A 17,288-nucleotide genomic window follows, 5' to 3' on the forward strand; every position below is an offset into this window, starting at 1 on the left:
CTGCTCAGAGCCTGGGCATGTTTCCTCTGCTGAAAAGCTTCTGACCCCACAACCTCCAGATCAGGCTAGAGGCCATCCTGTGCCCTGGGGGTGCCACATACCTCCCCTTTAAAAAAAAAACCATGTCCACATCCATCACCTCTCCCATTGGCCCCCACTCCCTTCCCCGACATGGCCCGAAGGAGCGCCCCCCGTGGCTGGATGGACTAACAACCGTTAACTCTCCTGGAAATGCTCTGTGGCCCTGTCAGGTGGCAGGGGGGTGACAAGTCCAGCCTGGAAGTGGGGGAGGCCCTGTCAAGGGACAGGTCTTCCCACAGGGATCCAGTCACACTATCTGGGACTCTGAGAGAATGTGCTCTGCCCCAAGCTCCACCTCACAGCCTGCTGATGAGAGCACGGGGTATGAAGCTGGAGCACCCACAGACTTCGGAGATGTTGACAGCAGAGACCACGCCCACACTCCTCTCCCAGGCAAGACTCCAGAACCAGGGTTTGTAGGGGTGAGAGGACCCTAAACTGAAGAAACCTGAGTCTGCTGTGACTAAGCCCCAACCACCTGCAGACACAGGGACTTGAGATAGGACTCAGTTGGTTTCTAAAGAAGTTTCCTGCCGAGTCTGTGGTCAGACATACAAACTGGCACCACAGCCTGGCCTTGCTGAGGGACAGAGAGGACACGACACCAGAGGGGATCACTGCCTTTATTGCCTCTGTGCTGGGGTCCTGGCCTGGGATTCAGAGGTATTTGGGGGCAGCAGGCAACTCTGGGCCCAAATTATTGCTACTTTACAAGGTCACCTTAGGGCTTCCCATAGTGCCCTGAGTATGGGTGGGCATGAGCATGCAAATGACACGCAAACCAACCCAAGATCCTCCAGGGGTCTGTGGTGCAGCCGTGGGTGCTGGAAGCCAGGAGCCTGCCAACTCAGAGGGTGACGGGGGCACCCAGGTCCTTACTGCCCACACTGCAGATGGATCCAGTCCGGCTTCAGGGGTCCAGGTTCAGGAGGGGGCAGGGCAGGGGTCCCTGAGCATCAGCCCTGGTCCTGCTACTGCTTGAGGAAGAGCGGAAGCCTGACCCCAAGACAGCAGGAAGAAAGCAGGGCAGCCCCTAGGCAGCCAGATAGCCCAGGGCCACCCAGAGAGGGAAGGGATCTGCCCTGGGCCACACAACAAAGCAGAGGCAGAGGGGACCAGGATCCAGGCCTTTGAGCCAGGCAGGCACCAGAGTGCCTCAGGCTGAAGATAAACAATGAAATACATTGATAAAGAAACAAAGCAGGCAGCCCAGTCCCTGATCCCTGGGCTGAGAGGCTCTCCACCAACTGGGTCTGGGGAGCCTCTGAGAGCCAGGCCCCAGATCTAGGAGTGTCAGTGAACTTGTGGTGGTCAGTTGACAAGTCCAGAAGCCCCTGAAGGAGGCCAGCAGGGCCCCAGGGTCCTTGGCTTATGCAGATCAGGCTCAGTTATTATTCATAATCCACCAGGAGGCTGGAGGGTCAAAGACAGGGTCAGAGGGCATCAGGGGCCCACTTCCCTCCCCAGGTCCCAGGGCTGTGCAGGGAGATGGGGGCTGCTGCACACCTGGGAAGAACACAGTGGTGAGGGTGTCCGGAGCCTGCAGGAGGTCAATGAGGATGCGCTGGAAGGCCTTACTGCAGGCAGACTGCTGATGCCTGGGGAGGGCGGTGGAGAGCACTGGGGCTGGAGCTAATCCCCAGTCCCACCCCAGCGCTGCCACCCAGCCCTTCCTCATACTGCCTCTGAGCCTGTTTCTCCTCTGTGATATGGGGACAAGAGTGGCTACTGTCCTGGAATACTGTGAGGATAACATGAAGTAACACACAGGGGCTTGTTGCAGTAGCAACAGTGTATATTCACTGAGCACCTACTATGTACCTGGCACTGTGTTCTGTTCTTCACACATCTCACTTAGCTCATATGAAGGTGGAACTGTTATTCCCATTTTGGAAACAAGGCCAGGAGGGCTCAGAGAGGTTAAGTAACTCTCCTGAGGTCACACAGCCAGTGAATAGGAGAGGATGACTTGAATCCAAACCTCTCTCCAGGGCCCATCCTTAATAAATGTTAGCTGTTAGACCATCACTCGTACCTTCTCCAGGAGGCCTCATCCTTCCAGAACTCGTACACGGTGAAGGAAGCATTGTCCAGCATCTTCTGAGCAGACACACTGTGGGGCCAAAGAGACGGCCAGGCCAGGCCCCGGCTATCTCTACTGCTGCCCACCCAGCCAGGGGTGTCTAATAGGAGCCCTGGCCCAGGACGCCCAGCCCTGGCACTCCTCCCTGCTCACCCCCCACACCCCTGACCTCGGCCAGCCCACCAGCCAGCTGGGGACTCACTGCAGGCAATGGCTCTGGGCCTCTGTGAAGTCCACGTAGCAGCACAGGGCACGGTGGAAGTCCTGGAGGGCTTCCTCTGCCACCCGCACCTGCCTCTGGGCCATGAGGATGTGCTGGCAAAGAGGCAGCCCAGTCAGCTAGGGTAGGGCAGGGCACAGGTGACAGACCAGCTGTGGCCTCCAGGAGGACCCTGCCCTTCTTGACTTGTACCAGACCCAGCCTACCCTGAGGTGAGACTCCTGCTCCAGCCCAGCCCCAGGATCCCTGACTCCATCCTACTCTCCCCATCACCAAGATTGCTGCCTTAATCTAGCTAGCTGCTGTCCCTCCCTCCTGCATCATGCCACTACTTCCTACTGCCCCCTCCAGCCTCCAGACCAGCTTTCAGAAAAGCAGATGAAAGAAACTGATGCCCAGAAAAGGGCATTTCCTGCAGGGCCACAGGGCAAGGGCCTGAACCCAGCACTTGGCTGCCAGGCCTGGGGAAGGGGGCATGTGTGCACTGCAGAGGCAGGATGGGCAGCCGGGCCTGTGAACCCCCTCACTTCATGAGCACCAGCTCCTCACCTGACACCCAGTTATCTGTCCCTGTCCTGGACTCACCGAGTCAGGCCCCTTGGAGAGCTGCTCTTCATGCAGGGGTTCCAGCCTTGGAGCCTATGAGAGACAGAGTGTGGACCAGGCCCTTGGCATGTGGCTGGCTTTCAGGAAGGTCCTTCCCATCAGGGCACTGGCCACCCGGCTGCTCACCTTGCACTCAAGCTGGTCGATGAGCTCCTGGAGACGGTTGACCTGGAGCCGCCACTGCATCTCAGCCTCCGAGCTCTGCCCTGGGGGTGGAGGGCCCATGAGGGGAAGTCAGGCATGGGCCCCCTGAGCTTGGGAGGCTTCTCAGGATGAACTGAGGGGCGCTGGAGGGGCAGGGACTGGGCGATGCTGCGCCCACCCTGGACCCTCCGCAGCCAGCCCTCCCGCCCTGCCACAGGCCCACCTGGGTCAGAGGGGCCAGGAGACCAGGCAGGTGACCGACTGATGCTCCGCAGGGCCCTGCGCCCTGCCCGCCGGCTGCCCTGGGGCCTCCCGTGTACCTCCATGCTCTCTTCATCGGACCTAAGGAAAGTGGAGGGTCAGCCCACTGCTCCCAGACCTGTAGGGCTGAGGGCTGGAGCCCCAGAACAGGGCCACGTCTGGATGTGGCAAGACAGGCTTCCTGAGCCATTGAGGCCCATCCTCAAAGCCAACTGCCCCCTCTCACCCCTTCTTGGCCTCCCTGCCCAGAACAAGAATTTTGGTTCTGGAATGCTGGACTACAGAGAAGAAAACTGAGGGACTTGGAATGTGGAGACAATGGGCACTCACAAATGGGATCCACAGATCACTTGGGCCCCTCACATACCGTGGGCCTCGGGCTTGGGCCTCCAGGGTCTCTGATGCCCCCTCCAGCGAGCTCTGCAGGGCTTGTAGCTGGCTCACTGTCTCCCGCAATAGGAAGCGTGTCACAAACTGGTCCACCTTGGAGGCCCGCTCATACTCCTGGGGGTAGCACATATTTCCGAATGGGGAGCCTGCTCCCCCGCCCACTGCCTATCAAAGCAACAGTGGCAGCATAAAGAGCAGAGAGCATGCAGATCTGGATTAGGCAGGAGGGTGCTGGGAATGGAAGCAGGGCCTAGCCTGCCTTCTTGGGAGCTGTGAGGCCAACTTACAGGGAGGCACCTGCCTTTCTCTGGGCCCAAGGCCCCTACTGGGCCTACCACCTTTAGCAGAGGAGGCAGGCTCCAGGCACAGCTAAGCTGGTGGGGGGTGGGGCAGGTTACAGGGCATTCAAAGGCCAATTTTAACACATGAGATAAAATGATGGTGTGATGTGGCCCCAACTCACTATATATGTAAGCATGCATCCATTCATTCACTTATCCATGCAACAAGCATTTACTGAGCACCTTTTATGAGCTACAGATAAAAGCCAGGTGGCTCTGCCTAAACACACACACACACACACACACACACTCTCACTCTCTCTCTCTATCTCCCAGCACTGATCCAATCTACAGCACTGGTCTCTTTCCCTACCCTCCCAAGGTGGGCAGAGAGACAAGGAGGCCAACTGTGTAACAGCCCTATGCTACCCACTTAGGATGCTCAGAATGCCCAACTACCTTCACCTCCCTGTACCTCAGTTTCCTACCTATAAAAAGGGTTAACAACAGCCATCTCACTGAGCTGCTGAGAAGCTCCAGTGAGTTAGTTCCTATGAAGGACACAGCCCAGGATGGGAGTCCTGGGGAGCAGTGACCCAGGTGCTCATCCTCCCTCTACAAGGGGCCCCAGAGGCATAAGCCATCAGGAGCTTCATCTCTGTCCATGACCCGCCTTGGCTCAGCCATTACATGGGGTCAGGCTTATGAGCTGGAAGGCAGGACACAGGAGGCTGGGTCCTCTCTTTCTCAGACAGGCCATGGTTTGTGTCCTATCTCCAAGCCTGGTCTCCAGATTTCCTGGCCATGCTCTGAGCTCTCTGAAATCCTTCCAATAAATTCTCTTTGGGGCACTTAAGAGAACTGATCAGTTGCTGTTGCTTGTAACAGAACCTGGCTGACACAAGCACCAACTTTATGCCAGGCCCTCATCCAAGCAGAATTTCATTTAATCTTCCTAATAACTTACAGGAACCGTGATTGACCCCATTTTACAGTTGAGAAGACTGAGGCCTAGAGCAGTTGGGTACCTTGGCCAAGATCAACAATTAGTTAGCAGCAGAGCCAGAATTAAAACCCAAGCCACAGAATTCCTCTCTACTCACACTAAGCACCTTTCCAGTATTGCCTCACTTATGATCATTAGCCCAGTTTTAGGGCTGAGAAACCAGGGCCAGAAGAAGTCACAGACCGAGTGAATGAGGCCAAGATTCGCCTATGGGTTCTGGGAGGAGCCTGGAGCCTCGTGACTGACCCACGAGGTCACGATGTAGCCTCCCCTGGACAGAGCCGGGGACGGGTCCCCAGCCAGAGGGCAGGGCAGAGGCAGCATGAGCTGTGGCCCCCGAGGTGACCAGCCCTGCCATGGGAAACAACAGTTCCCACAGGAGGACCAAAGTACCCAAGCAGGCCCGAAAGGAGAGGCCAGCCGACATGGACAAGGCCGGGTGGAAACAGTTCTTCAGCCGCCTAAAGAGAAAGAAGCAAGTGTGAGCGCCAGGGGCAAGGGGCAGGTGGGAGTCAGGGAACCTGGGCAGGCGGGTAGGAAGGGATGCTGGGGGTCAAAGCCTGTGAAAAGGCATGGAAGGGGCTCGAGAACCCTCCTGAGTCCAGGGGCCCACATGAGTGGGGATGGGGTCCTAAAAGCCCAGGAGACAGAGTAGGGATCCAGAAACCAGGAGGTACCTGAGCTTGGGAGCCCAACAGGTGGGGGGAGGGCCTGGCATAGGGACTCGCCTCTAGTTGGTACCACTGGGGCTACAGGCATAGATTGTTCCTTTATATCCCCTTCCCCACCCCCTGCCTCAACGCATGCTTTCCCCCTCTTCAAGCGGGCAGAGGCCCTGGATCAGTGCCAGGGTGGGTGAGGGTCCCAGCATCCAGGCCAGGAAGGCGGGCAGGGATCCCATAAACGTGGACTGAGCAAGGTGTCAGATCAACCTCGGGTGGGTGAGGGTTTCCAGAGGGGGCAGGAGTCCCGGGCGATGGAACAGGGTGGGGAGCACGTTCCTCTGGGCAGTCCCGGAAACGCGGAGGGGGCAAACCCGGGGGACAGAACCACGGTGCGTGAGGGTCCCCGGGAGCAGGGCGGGCGGGCCCTTTCCCCTCACGCCCCCTGCCCCGCCACCAGCCCACGATCGTGCTGCTCTTCCCCCTGAATAAGCGGCAGCAGCTCGCCGAGGCGGCGGCGGAGCCCGCCGCGTGGCGCGGGCGGCCGGGCGGGGACGCGCTGAGCACCCCAGTGCCGGGCTCCCCGGAGGCGGCGCGGAACTGAGGAGCCGGCAACTGAGCCGAGCGGCCAGAGGGCGCACGCGCGCGAGAGATGAGGACAATCCCGGCGCTGCTGCTGCTGCCGGACTCCCGGCTGCACCAAGAGGGAGCCGCGCGGCGGGCGGGCCCGGGGCCACGGGGGACGGGGCCGAGGTCGCGCCGCGCTGGCCGCGAGCGAGCCCGACCCCGCAGGCGAGCAGCCGCACAAGAGGCGCCGCTGCCAACGGCCCGGGACCGGCCCGATAAAGAGCGCGCAGCAACCCCGCCCGGGCTAGTTCTGTCCCAGGCGTCCGGGTGCCTGGCCGGGTGGGGGGAAACTGAGTCTCTGAGACAGGGATGAAACGAGCTAACCGAGGGTGGAGCAACAGCCGGGCCTGCAGCCAAGGCCGTTGTTGCCTTCTCCTTCTTTGAGACCCAATCGTCGAACCCCTGCCTCGAGCTGGGGAGGAGGCCCTCTGCCACGGTGAGGGAGGCTGGTTCCCTCCCCTCTCAACTCCAGGCCGGGTCAGAGGTGAGTTTGGACAAACCGAGGCTTGGCCACGCTAGGAGGCGGGGCCTGTTTCCAGCAATGCCTGGCATCTCCAAGAACCCTCAACATTCCGGAGGCCTCCTTAGGCAGGGGGAAGGCTCCAGGCAGACAGCCACCACCCTGGGGAAAACTGTGAGGGTCCCAAGGGGGTAGGACGGGGCAGCGGGGGGCAGCCCGAGACTCACATTCCGCCTGGGATAGCACCCTGTGGGGAGGTTTGAGTCCATGGGCCTCCAACCCCTCACTCTTACCCAACTCTGCTTGGTAATGCCCAGGGCAGCTCCATCACTTGTCTCTCAACCTACCCTGTCCCATCCCCTTCCCCACACTGCAGCCAAAGGCTTCTCCCAGACCACTTATCTACTATAGGGCAGTTCACTCTCCCCGTTCATAAACTGGCACTGGTTCTCCACTGCCCACAGGGAAATGCCCAAACCTCTTTATTTCCATGTACAGGTCCAGCACCCCAGCCTGCCTTCCCCTCTACACTTCCCAGTGACTTCCACCCTCACCCTTGCTCTGGTCATTCTGCCACTGTGGTCTCCAACTCGAGTTTCAACTCCCTAACTCAGGAGAGGCCTGGCACACCTTCTGTAGGCAAGACTCAGATTGTCCTCACTCTCCTAGGTCCCAAACCCAGCTCCAGCCCCTAGTGCTGCCCCAGCTCTGCCAAACCTGTAGCCTGCCTTCCACTGGCACCTAGCCTCAGAATGCCCCCTTTGGAGGCAAGGTATCAGCTCTTTAAAGACACAGGCCCAGCTTCTGCTGGAGACGCACTTTCTCCTTAGAGTCAACACAGTCAGATCCCTTCATGTCACCTGCATCAGGCTGGAGGTTGCATGAGCAACAGCATCTCCCCACTGTTTGTAAGAACTGACCCTTTCCTACCATCCATATGCTTACAATCAGGATAAACCATGTTCCTTAATGTGACCATTCCTCCTAGCCATTGGTCCTATCGGCCTAAGCAGGTCCTATCAGCCCCGTCCCTAGGACTGTGATTCAGGAGGTGTAAAAGACTGTTTTCTACATGAACATGACCAGCACATCATTCTTCAGAAGAATAAAAAACACAATGTAGAGACAGTGCACACCCTGGATTCCCCACAGCCCTGCAGTCAGGCCCTGCTTCCAGTCCGATTCCGAACCCTGATTCACCTTTAGGATCCATAAGACGTAATAGAATCCCTATTTATCTCACGCTCACCTGGTCCTAAAGAGAATGAGACCCTGCAGAGAAAAGAAGTAGGACTTGCTCACTGAGTTAGCTTCAGAACTGAGTCACAAACTCAAGCCTACAAGAGTCCGTAGGTGGAAGCCACTGAGGGTAGGACCCCTATGTGAGCTGCCTGGGCCCCTCAGGGCTAAGCACACAGAGGTCCTTGGAGTGGCTAACAGACCTGTGATTAAGAGCTTTCTCTTCAGCATTGAGAGGGGAGAAGCCACACATTTGGACAGATAATCCGAAGTGGTTTGGGGAAGGAATCAGATTGGTTGTGCTGGGCAGACTCCTGGATCTCAAAAAACACTGCCCCTCGGCCCTGTCCCAGGAGAGAGTATGGACCCTGGTAGTTTCATGAAAGCAGAGGCCTGAGATCACAGTGAGTCCAATCTCCATTCTTTTCCTTTCTTCTCTGACCAGCCTTCCCACCTCCACACAAGGAACTAACTTTGGTCAAGCCCAGGGGAGTGGTATCAGGAGACCGCGGGGTTCAGGGGCTGGGCTGGACTCCTGGGTCCCTTGGGGAGGTGTATGTCCCGATGACACTGCCACAAGACCCCTTCATCCTTAGGGCCCTGCTGCTCCTGCGGGCTTCTCAGTATCTAAAAGGATTTGGCCTGGCCCTCCCATCATCCGCCCCTGCGAGGGCTGAGCCGCGCAGCAGAGGCGAGTCCCCAGAGAGCGGGTGGGACCTGGTCCCCGGTGGCGACTTTCAACCTGGAGCCTGGGGAGGGCGAAGAGCACAGCGGGAGCGGAGCCCTACACTGCAACCGGAAGCGGGGTCTCCAGCCTCTGGGCGGAGCCGAGAGCTGAACAGAGACATCGGCTCTGACCAGAGGGCGGGGCCTCAGGACCAGAGGGAGGAGCCAAGAATTGAAGGCTCTAGCCACGAAGCCCAGAAAAGCCGGGACTTAACCCGAGCCGAGCCAGATGAAACGCCTCAGACCGGGGCGGGACCGAACCCGGGGGCGGAGCCTTCGGCCGATGGGCGGAAGGTGGTGTCGGCGTCGGGGAGCCGCCGGGTCCGCCGGCCGCCCGCCCTCGGCCGCGTCGCGGTGGTGATGGACCAGGGCTCCGGCTTCGTAAAGGCAGACTTCGCGGGCGAGGAACAGCCACGCTTGGTGTTGAAGAGCTCCAGCCTGGTGCCCAGCTGGGACCGACCCGTGCTGCGCGGCGCACCGGGCTGCGAGCTGGCGGTCGGCGTGACGCGGGCGCACCCCATCAAGCACGGCGTGGTGGTGGACTGGGAGGCGCTGGAGGGGCTGTGGGGGCGCCTGCTGGTGGGCGGCTTGCAGGTGTGCCAAGAGCAGTGGCCGGTACTAGTGGGCGACGACTCACCGTCGGCGCCACCCGCGGGCCGTGAGGATGGCCCAGCTGCTGTTCGAGGCCCTGGCAGTGCCCGCGTGCCACATGGCCAGCACAGCGTTGCTGGCGCTCTGCCCTACTGGCGCGTTCAGCGGGCTGGCCGTGGAGGAGGGCGCGGGCATGTGCTACGCCACGCCCGTCTATGCGGACCACTCGTGGCAGGCAGTACCCTGTCGCGCTACCTTAGGGACCAGCTCCTGGCAGCGTGCCCCGATCTACGACTGCAAGTCCTGCCCCGCAAGACCCTCACACAGCTCAAGAAGAGCTGCTGCTATGTATCGCTGGATTTCGACCGGTGACCTCCACAACCCTGCCCGCCACCATCCGGCCAGTTTCTGCTTAGACAGGTGCTCTGCCTGCCCCAGCAGCGCACTTCCGCTGCCCAGAACCCATCTTCCAGCCGGGTCTGATAGGCCGAGCTGGGCCAGCACTGCCCACACTGGCCTTCCGGGCACTGCAGAGGGTGCCTGCAACACTACGGACACGGCTGGTGGACACCGTCGTGCTGGCTGGTGGCTCCACACTTTTCCTTGGCTTTACTGAGCGTCTGGAGATGGAGCTGGAAGCTCAGTGCCGGCAGCTGGCTATGGGGCACTGCAGCCTTGGCGTGGCACAGCAGTATGGACAGGTGGCTCCATGGTAGCCTCACTGCACTCCTTCCAGTGCCACTGGATAACCCGGGCCATGTACCAGGAGTGTGGCTCCAGGCTAGTGCATGAAGTGTTTAACTGGGTCATACTGGACTGGAGGAGATGGTGCCACAAGGGGGTGTTGCAGAGGCAGAGGCTCAGCTCTATCAGAGGCACTGAGTGCCAGATAAAAGTCTCTAGTGATTGGAACTGGCACAGTCCTTGTGTGATGATGAGTTACCCCTTACCTCTTTGTGGGCCAGGAGGAGGTGGTTGGGGGCCCCTAGGCCTGTGACTTGCAATTTGAATCCTCCCTAACTAATGCCAATTCAGAGAATGCCAGTCCAGCTGGCTACCCCCAGGGTCCTGTTTCCATAACCATAAGGAAAGCAATGCCCCCACTCATGTCCAGGCCACAGATGTGGAAATCATCAGAAACATACCAACCCCTCATCATGTACCATTTGGATTCCCAACCCATGCCAGGCCCCAAGGGGTGACCCTTTGAAAAGCTAAATCCCATGTGAAAGCAACCAGAAAGGGAGCTCTGGTTAGGTAGCCTTAGCTAATCATTGACTCACTGAGGGCCTCAGTTTCCCCTTCTGTAAAAAGTGGGATCAAACACAATCCCAGGCCTGCTCACTGTTCCCTCCTCACCCACTTATTAACAACTATGGGACAAAGAGCAGTGAAGACATTTCTTAAAAGGAACACGCAAAAGAAGTCACCATCCAAGTAACCAGAGCCCTGGCTGTGAGCACCATTTATACTTGTGTTCACGTGCAGATGTGGGTGCACACACACCTGCCTACTCACGCATGTCCCCAGGCCAGGCCCCACCCCCCGAGGCTCTACACACTGGTATGGGCCTGTGGACATGTCTGAGCACACCCCATGTCCCAGCCCATCCCTGCTGGGTCCTGAACTTGATAGCCCACAACAGTTAGGTCTGGCCAATAATAAAAAAAAAAACAGTAGCAGCAGCTGTCGTTACTAAGTGGCTACTGCATAGCAGACATAGTTCTGGGCGCTGGGAATAGAGAACACGACAAACAAAAATCCCTGCTTTCAATCTCATTTCACAAAAAATGTATGGCAGTAGGCTCTATTACTCTCCTCAGTTTACAGATGAAGAAACTGAGGCCCAGAGAGGTAAAAATGCACAGCCAGAAAAATGGGAGAGTCAGGACTTGAACCCAGACCTCCAGCTCCACAGCCCTGAGCCACAGCACAGCAGACAGGACCCCTTGCCCTCATTTTGCCCCTCCACTCACCAGCTTAGTGGTGTCCATGGCAGTGAGCACTGCACAGTTCAGTGACTCCAGAGCAGCCAGCACAGGCCGGTACACACCCAGGTGTTCTGAGAAGTAGTCTGTGGGCAGAGGAGGTGCTCAAAGGTTCCTGGAATCCCCACCCATTTACCCAGCCTGGAATTCCTTAGCGGACAGCCAGTCCTCATATCCTGAGCCCAGCCGAGCCCAACCCGTTCCAACAGAAGACCAGCAATGGCCTCTCATCACACCCACCTGCCCAAGTGGACCGGGAGACACGGGCCTACTCACCACACAGTTTCTCAGTTTCCAAATTGCTGCAGGAAAAGAAGGCATCCTTCAGACATGAAGACTTGGGCCTGGTAACCTAGGGCTCTGAAGCCAAAATTCTTCCCCCCCACGGCCCAGCTCGGCCTGACAAGGCAGCAGCTTCTGCCTTCACCCACCCCGGGTTAAGTTACTCAATGGGCAGCAGCGGGGGTACAAGAGCACTACGGCCCCATCAAATACTCTCTGAGGGCAAGAATTTAGACCCACTCTTGGCCTCCCAAAGGGATTTGAGACCCAGGGAGACAAATGTGGACATAGGCCAGAGAGGAGTGGTCAGAGCTGGGAGGGGAAGCCAGGTCTGGGGAAGTCCACAGAAGGCATGAGTATTACTTGGTAAGTCAGGAAGGGCTTCCTGGAGGAGAGGCTGCCTAAGTTAGTCCTTGAATAACAAGGAATTTGTGGTGTCTGGTGGTGGGGAGGTGGTAGCGCTGCAGACAAAGGGTCCAGCTCAAGCTTCAGAATAGGGGAGGTTATCCCGACTCAGAGCCTGGAATTTATTCTAAGGAGATGGGGGTGGAGGGTGAGAAGGAGGGACAGCTATATATGTGTGCACTTTATGAGAAAGCATGGGGAGGAAAGCATGCAAACTCGTGCTAAGGCCTGTGGATGTGGGCGCACACGTGGGGTGGGGTGTGCGTGTTTATCCACCTGCATCAATGGGTGGAAGCAGGCGGGGTCCAACTGTCCCCAGGCATCCTCTGGTCCCTGCAGGGAGCAGGAAGGGGGGCACCTGTGGGCTGAACCACGGATGGTGACTCAGACCTGGCTATTTTGGGGCCCCAGCTGGAAGCAGTATGATGGGCAAAGCTGGAGCCAAGGAGGGGGTGGGTGGATGGGCAAAGTTTGCACCAAGCCCTGGTGCCCTTCTCCCTGTGCTCCCCATCCTCCATAAAGAACCAAGGCAGCAAGGGATGCAGTGGGGTTGGGACAACCTGACCTCACACCTACCCACAGCTCATCTACCCCCTTTCTTGTACTTACTCAGTGAGATGCCCATCAATGCCGCTGAAAAGCTCCCGCAGCTCCCCTGGGCTGAGAACCCCATCAGCAAAGTAATTCTGGAATTCCTCAAATGAGAGCTTACCATCATCTGGGGGTGGCAGGGAGCAGAGTTGGTATCCCTGACCTCTGGCTGCACCCTTCCTACCAGGTCTGGGCCCTGCCGTAGGCCTCACAGCATCTCTCAACCATCTAGCCAGGTGGAACGGGAATCTGAGCTGGGTGGGGGCCTGGCTTTTGGAGACGTAAGGGCTGGGGCCCTCAGAAGTGCCCACCAAAGGCAACAGGGCCCATTTTGCAGGCACCCAAGGTACAGGGCAGTACTTTTGGCACTGGGTGGGGACTCAGTAAATGTTTGCCAAATGAAAATACAAATGAACAGCCTGGGAAACAGCCAGGTCATGGCAAGGCCTAGATGTCACTTGGAGGACTCTGGGGCCAAATCTCTGCTCCACATGCTGGCCAGCCTGGCTACAAGGTGAAGGGGACCTTGGTACTCTGGACCAGGCCCTTCACAGAGAATCCACAGGGAGGCAGATGAGCTCTTCCTATGAACTGGAGCCCCTGTAAATAGCAGTGGGCTGGCTTAGGAGGGAATGACCACCCCTCCACAGGGACACGAAGCACAGGATGAGCACCTGAGTGGGATGGCCAAAGACACTGGGAGTTTGGCCTGTTAAGTCTCTAAGCAAATGGGGCAGGGGAGTGGAGTTGGGGGGATGGTCTGCACCTCGCCAGACCGAATACTGTGATCCAAATGAGGCCCTGTTTCCTGCTCGGCAGATTGGGACAAACGGTCTCTACCAAATTCAAGAGACCCAAGGAGAAGCAGCAAGGGCTGAGGACACCATCCTGTCTCATGGAGGCTGAAACGCAAAAGGGTCTGAAGATGGAAGTGAGGTCAAGGTTGACTGGCTGCCTCTGTTCAGACCCTTAACTGGCCAATCAGGGCACAGTGGGCCCAAGTTGTCTATGAGCAGTTACCTGCTTGCAGGGTCCCCTAAGGGCTCCAGCTTTACCTTTCATGGTTTTCCCAGACCAGTGTCTGAGACTGCCCAGGACCCAAGGCAGGATGAGCTAATTCCCTGGACCCAGCTTTATTCTGCCCAAGCCTTCTAGTCGAGATGGTTGGTCACAGAAAGTTACTGAACCCTCTAAAACTCTACGAGTAAATCCCCTACAGTAAGACCTCATCTCCATTACCCCATCCTTTCAAGACCCTCACAAAGGGAGTCTGGGACCAAGCATCACACAGACCTGCATTCAAGGTCCAGCACTTAAACACTATATGACCTCAGGCAACCTGCTTCACCTCTCTGGGCCTCTGCTCCTTTGTCTGTGAAATGGGCTGAAGAATTCCCACCTAGCTGGCATTTGTGAAGACAACACAAGGTCATATATGGGAAATACCCACCACTGTGTCAAGGAACCAAGTTAAAGTAAGCTCCCACCTCCAGCCTCTGGCTAAACCACTCTATCCTGCCAAGCTTGACTCAAAATGCTTCTTCCAGGAAGGATGCTTTGATTGATTCTCCTGATTTGGGTCCCCCCACAATTTTTCTCCATCCTAGACTGTGCCCCCAAATCACCAACCTTCCCCCAAGCCTCCCCAATGCTCCCCTCCCTTCCCACCACCATAGGACCCAGGGGAAGCCACACGCACCATTCTTGTCTGCTCTGCGGAAAACCTAGAAGACAAAAGGGCATGGATGGGAGCTTGAGTAGGGCCTGGGAGGCAAGAGGTCCCCACCCAACTCGACAGGGCCCCAGCTGGCCAGCCTGCCCCCTGCCTCGTCTTTCCTCCTGCTCAGCCTAGTCCCAACCCCCTGCCCAGCTCAGCCCTGCAGGAGCTTTTCCAACAGGGAAGGCAGAGGAAGAGCACACAGCGGGTCCCACCACTTGCTCACTTCTCCTGCAGGACCTGCCCTCACAGGGGATGCCCCAGACCAGCTCCCTGCTCCCCCCCCCCAACACTCAGAGTCCATCCTGAGTTCTGTCTGATGCATCAGCCCTCAGCACAGTCCCAGCTTGAGGAGGTGGGGAGTGAGCCAAGATGTGGCCCAAGGATCCTGGGCACCCATCCCAGCCTTGAGCCCCCAACTCTGCGGTGGCCATGGCCCATCCCAGACTCCTGCTGGCTCTGGGCTATTTCCCTGTGTGCTTACTGAAGACCCTGACATGCAGGCTACAACCAGTCCTTTCTTTATGGGTGCCTCAGTCTTCCCACTAGCACATGGGGGAGCAGACTGGGGTTAACTCTGCCAAGGCTGGGGCTTCCTATGATGTGTGTGGGCCTTGGGTAGGCCTGAGTTTTTGTGTGTGTACATGCACAGGAGTGAGGGTGGCAGAAAGCAAGCAAAGGCAGAGAAGCAGAGATGAAGGGCAACAGACGCAGAGGAGCAGAGTTAGGACATCATCCCTGCCTCTCCCGGGAACCTGAGACCCCCAGGTCACCCAAAGCAGTCTAGCAAATGGAAGGCCAGCAGGCCTGGCAAGGAGGGGCAAGCCAAAGCCTGGACAGATAGCCCCTATCAGCTCCAGGTCCTGAATGCCACTCCCTTCTGGCTGTTTTCTTGGGGTCAGTGAAGCTGACCCCTAGCCAGAAGCCTGACTGAGAAGGTCTGCTACTGGCTGGGGGTCACACAGCAGTCCAGTGTGGCCTGCTGGGGCGATGGAAATACTGAGGGGAGGGGTGCTAAGCTGGGAGTGAGGACCCCTGGGGCCACACCCTAACATGCCCCTGCCTCTGTGCGTTGCTCAGGCCATGGTTTTTCTATCTGGGAAACAGAAAGGTCGGGTCCCTTCCAGCCAGGAGGACTGTGGGCAGGGTGCTGAGTCACTGGGGGCAATGGGGAGGGGGTAGGAATTCAGCCTTTCCCACTGGCAAGGACCTCTGGGAAAGGGGGAGGCATGAAACGACCAGGAAGGGGCTGAGCACTGGGGTGAAAGATGGGGAAGGGGCTCAGGGCAATGACTGAGGCCCAGCCAGGCTGTTCTGCACTGTTGCCCATGGCGGATGCAGGGCCACCTGCCACCCACCGGAGGGGTGTACAGACCATGGAGGATGACTGTGGGCAGCCCCGACCAACTGTGGGATCCCCCACGGACCTTGGGTCAGATCTAGGGACTTTGGGGTCAGCAAGTAGGGGTCTGCTTACTCCTCTAGGATCCCCTGCCTGGGTCAGCCCTGCCTGGGGTTGCCATAGAGGGGTATCATGGCTCCTTCTGTGATCAAGTGTTGACAGCCGCCCCCCCCAGACCAGACACATAGATGAAGTGGATTCAGAATTGGGGGGCTGCAGGGGCAGTGGCACTGAAACAGAGACAAGGAGAGATGCAGAGAAAGTGAGAGAGACAGGGGACGAAAAGATAGGGAGATAAAGGTAAGAGAGACATACGGAGACGGCGGGGTCCGAGAGACAGGGACAGAGACGGAGGAGACCCAGAGGCAGAGGGCCCTGGGTCTGGAGAGACCCTGACAGAGATAGGGAAAAACAAACTGAGAAAGAAGTGGGCAAGGAGAGCGAGTGAGACCCAGGGATTGATAAGAAGGACCCGGAGGGCCACCTCGAGAAAGACCGCGACAATCCCCGGGGCCAGAGAGCCGGCGCCCCGGGCCCGCTCCCCACTCACGTCTTGGAAGAGCGCGTGTCCGGTGGGCCCGGCTGCGGGCGCAGGGGGCCGCGGGGGCGCGGGCGCGGGCGGCCGGACCAGGCACACGGTGAGCAGCCCCGCGCACGCCATGGCGCCGCCACCCGCTCGGCTCCGGCTGCGGGCTCTGGGCGCCGCCGTCTCGGACGCGGGGGGCGCCCGCCCATTGGCGCCGGCGCGGACGCCCAGGGCCCCGCCCCCGGCCAGGCCCCCTCCCGCCCGAGACCGGGTGCTGTGCAAGTCCCTCTTGAGCCCTGTCTGGAAAAGGGGAACCTACGTGAGCAAGAGCCGCACGATGTAGAACCCAACGCCGTCCCCCTTCCCGTTTCTGCTACCAAACCCTCCCGGAGGTGTGGTGACTGCGGAGTAAACCGCTCAAGGGGTCGTCTCCACCGCGGACTGGCTAAATAAATAACGCTCAGCTCAGGAGTACTACAGAGCCAGGAACGGGGCTGGAAGGGCCGCAAGTGCTGAGAGCAGGTCTCACACCATCATTGCGTCAACAAAGCAAACTGCGGGCACACAAGACAGACACCTTGTGGGTAAGGCCCACGTGGAACTTCACCTCTGAGTATCTCTATCCTCTTCTACAAAATGGGTGATCAGACACTTCATAAAGTTGTCGTGGAGATACACTGCACAGGGCTTAAAGGAGGGACTGGCATAGAGAAAGCCCACCTAAAGCTTGTTAAAACAGGCCGGTGCGGACTGCCTCCCAGTCACCACCGCCTCCCCTTTCAAACAGCTCAATCTTCTCTTCCCACTTCCCTCTGGTTCCCTCTTCAATCCGTCCTCCATACAGCAGGCACGACATACCATTTCTATCTCAGACTCACCAGTGAGTCCCTGTTCCCCCAAAGCCCAATGAAAAAGCAGCTAACTTCTCTCCACTCTAGCCCTCACCTCAGGATTCCAGCCACACTGGTTTCTTCCAGGTCCTCTGGCCCTACTCCCTTCT

At 58.3% G+C, this 17,288-nt stretch overlaps 1 protein-coding gene across 2 annotated transcripts; it reads right to left on the reverse strand.

The window, feature by feature from the left end:
- Nucleotides 1-690: 690 nt before the first annotated feature.
- NECAB3 (N-terminal EF-hand calcium binding protein 3) lies at nt 691-17,276 on the reverse strand. Of its 2 annotated transcripts, none has more exons than XM_036902538.2 (14): nt 17,234-17,276; nt 16,313-16,588; nt 14,343-14,367; nt 12,662-12,770; nt 11,642-11,667; nt 11,354-11,451; nt 3,763-3,899; nt 3,358-3,476; nt 3,117-3,196; nt 2,970-3,023; nt 2,367-2,503; nt 2,117-2,194; nt 1,588-1,679; nt 691-1,494 (listed from the first exon to the last, which is right to left on the reverse strand). In XM_036902538.2, the coding sequence occupies exons 2-14, from the start codon at nt 16,421-16,423 to the stop codon at nt 1,466-1,468; spliced, it is 1,095 nt and encodes a 364-aa protein (XP_036758433.1). In that variant the 5' UTR covers nt 16,424-16,588; nt 17,234-17,276; the 3' UTR covers nt 691-1,465. The 2 variants fall into 2 exon arrangements, with proteins under 2 accessions (XP_036758433.1, XP_036758434.1); XM_036902539.2 differs by having other exon boundaries at nt 2,367-2,479; nt 17,234-17,274.
- Nucleotides 17,277-17,288: the final 12 nt, after the last annotated feature.

This window comes from Manis pentadactyla, chromosome 5 (assembly GCF_030020395.1).
Source record: "Manis pentadactyla isolate mManPen7 chromosome 5, mManPen7.hap1, whole genome shotgun sequence".
NCBI classification, from domain to species: domain Eukaryota; kingdom Metazoa; phylum Chordata; class Mammalia; order Pholidota; family Manidae; genus Manis; species Manis pentadactyla.